Source organism: Argentina silus (genome assembly GCF_951799395.1).
Source record: "Argentina silus genome assembly, chromosome: 21".
Lineage (NCBI taxonomy): Eukaryota > Metazoa > Chordata > Actinopteri > Argentiniformes > Argentinidae > Argentina > Argentina silus.
The window spans coordinates 12139283-12146492 of NC_139675.1; the positions used below are offsets into that span (position 1 = coordinate 12139283).

General features: G+C 43.8%; 1 protein-coding gene across 1 annotated transcript; it reads right to left on the reverse strand.

The window, feature by feature from the left end:
• Positions 1–4401: 4401 nt before the first annotated feature.
• On the reverse strand, positions 4402–6454 carry foxe1 (forkhead box E1). The gene has a single exon (XM_083692682.1). The coding sequence runs from the start codon at positions 6034–6036 to the stop codon at positions 4900–4902; it is 1137 nt and encodes a 378-aa protein (XP_083548808.1). The 5' UTR covers positions 6037–6454; the 3' UTR covers positions 4402–4899.
• Positions 6455–7210: the final 756 nt, after the last annotated feature.

The window sequence follows — 7210 nt, forward strand, 5'->3', positions numbered from 1 at the left end:
TCTAACGAAAACAAATCTATGATAACCAAATCAATAACTCACCAAGTCAGTTTCCTGTATGTGCAACTATACTTGGCCAAATAAAATAATTCTGATTCTGATTCTGATATGTCTCCAGCCCCAGTCTGAGGGTCTGGTCAGTGGGGCCAGCGCTTTCACCCGCGTCACGGCCTCCGTTACCCCGCACAGGAGCGGCCCCGCCCCGGAGGCGTGTCCTGAGGAGAGGCAGAGTAGCGTGGTGGTGCTGCTGGCTGACCTGGCCCATACAGTCACTGAGCTGCTCTCCACCGCTGCACAGCTGCGCCAGCACAGAGACGCCCAGCAGGGGGCACTGCACAACACCATGTAAGAGCTGGACTGTGTGTGTGTGTGTGTGTGTGTGTGTGTGTGTGTGTGTGTGTGTGTGTGTGTGTGTGTGTGTGTGTGTGTAAACGGCGTCCGTTTACCCTCCTGACTGAATCATTCTCTTACTGTGGTTATGATGACAATAATACAGTAGTAGCTGAATTGTAGTTTTTAGCTATATTTCTTGTCCCCGCAAGAGCCACGCTATATCTATAAAAGTAAAGCACTAAGTTAGAATTGTTGCTTTTCCAGCTGTAACCTGCAGGGGGAGATATATCTGATTTGTTTGTCCAAATTAGCTAGTTTTGTGACCCTGCTTTCTGGAACAGGATTTCTTCAATAAAGAATCTTCAGTAAAATAATATAAAAAGTACTTAATCCAGTGATGTTGCTGCGGTGGCCTGCAGGGGGAGCAGCAAGCCCGGAGCCACAGTGCAGAGGTGTCAAGTTATTGATTGTTTTGTATCTCTTATGTATGTATGTATGTATGTATGTATGTATGTATGTATGTATGTATGTATGTATGTATGTATGTATGTATATAGGTTAATGTCCTTTTAAATTGCCGGTGTATTTTGGCATTTTAAAAAATGTTTTTAATTTATTATATTCCAATAAAGTATATTAAAAGTAAATCCTCATACTACAGAATGGTCAGTCTTGTTTGTATTACTTCGAACACTCAATTGTGGAACAAAGGCAGGAATTATTGCATTTGTTCTTCTCACCACTAAGTGGAGCTAAGTACACAATATTAATAATAATAAATGCTGCGTGTAGAAAATGTGACTTTTCTGAATGTATTTGGGCTAAGCAATGTAAGGACACCCCTGTACGGATTCCGGAAAAAAATAAATAAATAAAAACATGTTTACATGGTTGGAGAGGTTTCTCCCTTAAGTCTGGCCGGTTTCTGAAGTACCATGTCTAGCAGGTTTCTCAACTACCAAATCTGGCAGGCTACTTTTAGTGCAAACAAGCAAACTTTAGTGCAAACAAGCAGCTGGCAAAATGTATTAGCTGAAACCATTCAAATTGAAGCTAATTTTTTCCAATTAAATTTAAAATGTTAAACGATAGCCTTGGAAATGGTTGTAATCCACTTGAACATCTTAGAATGATTGTAATCCACTTGGCCATTTTACAGAAACATACATGGTTTCTTCTGTTTATTTAGTTGTTATTGTTTTGGGATTAACAGAAAACCAGAGTATATAATTGGCAGTTGGTTGGCTGCTTGGTTGGCTGCTTGCTTTGCAGGACTCATGAGGATGCTTATGTGGTGCTTAGTGCTGAAAATACTGTACTTTTATCACAACATATTACAGCAATTTTAACTCAACTTTAAAAGTTAAAAAGACCACATGACAAGTACAATGTCTTTTCAACATGTTGGCCATACCCTTTACTGTTGTCTTGCACTGTGGTCCAAAGTGAACGTGCATTCCAGAGAAAGAATGCCATAAATACTGTAATTTATCCATAACGCAGCATTTCACACACATCCACCCCCCCCCCCCCCCTCCCGCACCGGCAAGGGTGTGATTTGGATGAAATGTTTCTAATCTAACACTCATTTTCTCTCTCTGCCTTGCTCATCTCGGTTTCTGCTTCACTGCTCTTCAATATCCTCTAATTGACTCTTTTATGATGTCTCCAAATGATGGGCATGACAGACACTGTTCACAATCAGTGCGTCTGCTGTATAAAATATTTCCCATGGTTGGAGGATTGTTATGCCTTGTTGAATAGCTGTGTATTTAACTTGATTTATGAAACATGACTTTATATTTGATCTCTTTGCTGATTGGGCTATTAATATGTAAATTGTACTTTTCTTGTAAAAGCTGTTCAACTGCTCGCTAATGCAAATATCTAATCAGCCAATCACATTGCAGCAACTCAATGCATTAGGCATGTAGACATGGTCAAGATGACCTGCTGAAGTTCAAACCGAGCATCAGAATGGGGACGAAAGGTGATTTAAGTAACTTTGAACGTGGCATGGTTGTTGGTGCCAGACAGGCTGGTCTGAGTATTTCAGAAACTGCTGATCTACTGGGATTTTCACGCATCTCTAGGGTTTACAAAGAATGGTCCGAAAAAGAGAAAATATTCAGTGAGCGGCAGCTCTCTGGGCGAAAATGCTTTGTTGATGCCAGAGGTCAGAGGAGAATGGCCAGACTGGTTCGAGATGATAGAAAGGCAACAGTAATTCAAATAACCACACGTTACAACCAAGGTATGCAAAAGTCCATCTCTGAATGCACAACACTTCGAACCTTGAAGCAGATGGGCTACAGCAGCAGAAGACCACACCGGGTGCCACTCCTGTCAGCTAAGAACAGGAAACTGAGTCTACAATTCGCACAGGCTCACCAAAATTGGATAATAGTAGATTGGAAAATCTTGACTGGTTGCCTGGTCTGATGAGTCCCGATTTCTGCTGCGACATTCAGATGGTAGGGTCAGAATTTGGCGTAAACAACATGAAAGCATGGATCCATCCTGCCTTGTATCAACGGTTCAGGATGGTGGTGGTGGTGTAATGGTGTGGGGGATATTTTCTTGGCACACTTTGGGCCCCTTAGTACCAATAGAGCATCGTTTAAATGCCACAGCCTACCTGAGTATTGTTGCTGACCATGTCCATCCCTTTATGACCACAGTGTCATAGAGCCATCTTCTGATGGCTACTTCCAGCAGGATAACGCACCATGTCACAAAGCTCACATCATCTCAAACTGGTTTCTTAAACTTGACAATGAGTTCACTGTACTCCAATGGCCTCCACAGTCACCAGATCTCAATCCAATAGAGCACCTTTGGGATGTGGTGGAACGGGAGATTCTCATTATGGATGTGCAGCCGACAAATCTGCAGCAACTGCGTGATGCTATCATGTCAATATGGACCAAAATCTCTGAGGAATGTTTCCAGCACCTTGTTGAATCTATGCCACAAACAATTGAGGCAGTTCTGAAGACAAAATAGGTATTTTACATGAGGTATTTCTGTATTTCAATTTTAATAAATGTACTGAAATTTCTATAAACGTGTTTTTGCTTTGTCATTCTGGGTTACTGTGTGTGGATTGATGGCAAATTCTTTTAATTTAATCCATTTTAAATTGAGTCTATAACACAACAAAATGGAGAAAAAGTGCAGGGGTCTGAATACTTTCCCAAGGCACTGTATGCACTAGCAGACTATATAGAATGAAGCAGTGTATTGGCCATGTTAGCTTAGTATGGCTATTTAGCCCATGTTTCACCTCATACTACTGAACACCAGTATGGGTTAAACGAGGTTCCAGCTCAGTTCATTTACTTGATTGCAGCATCTAAGGTAGATTAGCACAGGGCTTTCTGCCTAAGTGCTGCGTTGATGTCTGGACATGATAATCGAAGCTGTTCCTGGTGAATGACAAATGAATGGCTCCAGACACTCTTCAGACGCAGCTGAGCTGAAACACATGGAGAGGAACACACAAAGGACCTAGTTGGAGATATTTTAAGTGACTGAGTGTCTTTTTCTGGGAGAATGAAGGAATGAAGCAAGCAATTTTGTAAGCATGAAGTGTTATTACAAGCTTGTAATTTGTAGAACTTGTAATAACTAATAATTATGAGACCTTGATGGTGATAAGACCAGTCACAGCTGTGAATCCCCAGAAAGGTTGTCTTTGAGTTCCTAATTGCATTTTACAAATGAATGCCACAACTATTGAAATGATTTGAGCAGAAGTGTTTCACCTGAACAAAAATGATTTTTTCAGTTTTTTCACAGTTTAACAACTGTGTATTAATAAAGTAAGTAAAGTCTGAGCATCTTGTTTATTTTGCTCCTAATGTGGTGTGCATGTAAGCTGCATTTCCATGTAATTATGTAAGTTATGTAAGTTATTATGGAAGTTATTATGGAAGTTATATCTATGATAATAATAATATGTGTTTTTTCTTAGTTTTCTATTCTCAAATGAATGCAACTATTGTGCTGTATTCCCAACATGCAAATTAAGGAATACACATAATACATCTCAAGCAAATGTTTCTCCAAAATCCTTTATCAAATACAAATCATCAAGCACAATAATTTATACACACAGTTTTATACACAAGTCCACTGCAAGTAACTCAATCAAACAATCAACAAAAAGACATCTGTACACAGAATTGAACCACAAAAAAATCAAATGAACTGCAAAACCTCACTCATGCTTTAGATACACTCATATGGATAACCCACAAGTCCAGACACCAACTTTAGCGTTTAGATTCAAATCCCAAATGCATGGGAAAAGGCACATTATGATATGTATGTAAAGTATTATATCTTAATTATTGCAGTTGCAGATTTTTGTATCACAGTTACTGAAAGAATGCAATTTTATTACTCGAATATGCACCAGTCTCATGTACACATCAAAAGAAATGTGTGTCCTGAAGTCTTTCTGTTTCAATCATTCCGTCGCCGTAAAACTAATGTCACAATTCCTCTGTGTAGGAACGGCCAAACCCACCCCATCTATACATTTCAATGCTACAGTTTTTTTCAGATGGCAGACACAAACCTGTCCATGTTGCCTGAGTAGGACGGGTGTCTTAAATAGGCACCAGTGGTTGTGATGGGGCCCGGGCCATTATACTGGGAGAAGGAGCCCAGCTGTGCTGGGGACGCCCTCCCGTAAGGGTCCACTGAATCCCCAGCCATGGGGGGAGAGGAGTGGAGCCGTCCTGAGGCCCCATACCCCTGGCTGTGTCCCTGGGGGTAGGAGCCCTGGGTGGGGTGGTGGGGGTGGTGGGGGTGATGGGGGTGGTGGGGGTGTCCGTTAGGCCCAGAGTAAGGGAACCCAACGTGGGTAGAGGTGCGGGAGAGCATGGCCCCTCCGCAGGACTGGGTCTGGAAGGCTGGAGCTCCCAGGCTGCAGGGGCTTGGTCCCGCGGGCCCTCCCTCGGGACTGAAGCTCCGGCTGGGCTGCTGAATCAGCTCGGGCCCCTGGCCCCCCAGCCCGTTGGCAGATGCCTGTGGATGCCCTATGAGGGTGTTGATGCTGAACATACGAGACTGTGTTGGCCCAAACCCCGACGGCGAGGACGAGGGGTAGTAGGCGGAGGGCAGCTGCTGATGCCCGTACGGTGGGCTCACCGCTGCCATGTTGGGGTAGACGGCATTGGCGTAGGCCGCTGACCGGGCCATCTGCACGGCGGGTGAGAAGACGGGTGACTCGTGGACGAAGGAGTTGTACGTGGTGAAGTCGCAGCGCTTGAACCTCTTCCTGCGTCGGAGGAAGCTGCCGCTCTCAAACATGTCCTCGGCGTTGGGGTCCAGGGCCCAGTAGTTCCCCTTCCCGGGCCTGCCGGGCTCCCGCGGGATCTTGATGAAACAGTCGTTGAGGGTCAGGTTGTGGCGGATGGAGTTCTGCCACTTCTTGGAGTTGTCCCTGTAGAAGGGGAAGCGCTCGGTGATGAACTTGTAGATGCCCCCCAGGGTCAGCTTGCGGTCGGGTGAGTTAGCGATGGACATGGAGATGAGGGCGATGTAGCTGTAGGGGGGCTTCCCGCGTTGCGTGGGTCGTTTCCGGCGGCGGCCTCGTGGTGGTTCCTCTGCGGTGGTCGTGGTGGGAGGGTCGGGGGGACCGGCCAGAGAGATCTCTGAAAGAGAGCCTTTCTCTACTTTGACCACCGGCATTGTTGCGTATCGTTCACAAATGTCCAAACAAAACTGATTTACTGTCCAAAAAAGGTTTCTCCTAAGGCTGTCCTAGTGTTGTCATTGAGTTCATCTGCTACAGTCTATCAGGGAAAAACCAGGAGCAGAGAGAGCTTAGAGAGAAAAGCAGCAAAAGAGATGTGCTCGTCAGACAGGCATGCTTTGTTCAACAGACCGCAACACGCATTCTATACAACTCCCATTAAGTCCTCATGTCCAAAACCAGCGTCTCCACAAATAAGCATTAGATTGTTACTTCCCCTGTGACGCTCTTGCTCTGCAATCAATGCAACTCTTCTTCAATAAATCCAGGAGTGTGTTTGTTAGACAAAGAGAGTAAAGATATAGTATACGTAGACAGCGTGTGTGTGTGTGTGTGCGTGTTGTTGTTAGAGGTGCGAGAGTTTGTGTGAGAGTGACAGTGAGTTAGCTGAGGTCTGTACTACCTCCTCCGCATAGAACACCTGAGGAGCCACACCTCCCTCACTGACATACCTCCACCACGGCTAATGTATCATGGTTTATTGTTCAAGTTTCAATGAATGCACTGCTGTTGGCAAAATAGATTCTGATGAGAGTGTGAGGATTTTTGTTTTATTGTTGTTTGTTTATGTAGGGGAACATTGACATTTTAGCAAAACATATTGTGAGACAGCTTAAAATGTCAAGTATTAAAACTTTCAAAAGGGTAGAAAAGTGTATTCCTTGTTTTGTTGGGAGTTAATGTAGTTAGCTTGTTGAATGGCCACCTCCTCTTTGCCTACAGCCTAATATCAGTGTTTCTCTCTGGCTGTCAAATTTATCTTGTTCAGTCCTTATTAAATCATGTGACCATGAATGTAAAACCAAATTACTTTTACCTCTAAGCATTCAAATTGACCTCCAACGTAGACCTCAGTGTATTTTAAAAGGTCTAAAATGGGTCTTTGTTGTTTTGACGTTTCTCTCTAAAAGGTCTCTTTAGTGGTAGAGTCATGAATGTATTGTTTTTCTACCTGGTTTCCTTGTTGGTATTGGGCCAGTGGTTGGAGGACCCAGCTGTGTTAAGAGATGTAAATGTCCTGTGTGTTTTCAGCATGCAAAACCAGGCCTTAACCATCACCCCTGGCACCACCCAACACTGAAGGGGGTCAACACCGGGTGGCAAATATGG

What these genes read in the sequence shown, in the direction of transcription:
- foxe1 (XM_083692682.1), bottom strand. Translation starts at nt 6,036, where the DNA reads ATGCCGGTGGTCAAAGTAGAGAAAGGCTCTCTTTCAGAGATCTCTCTG.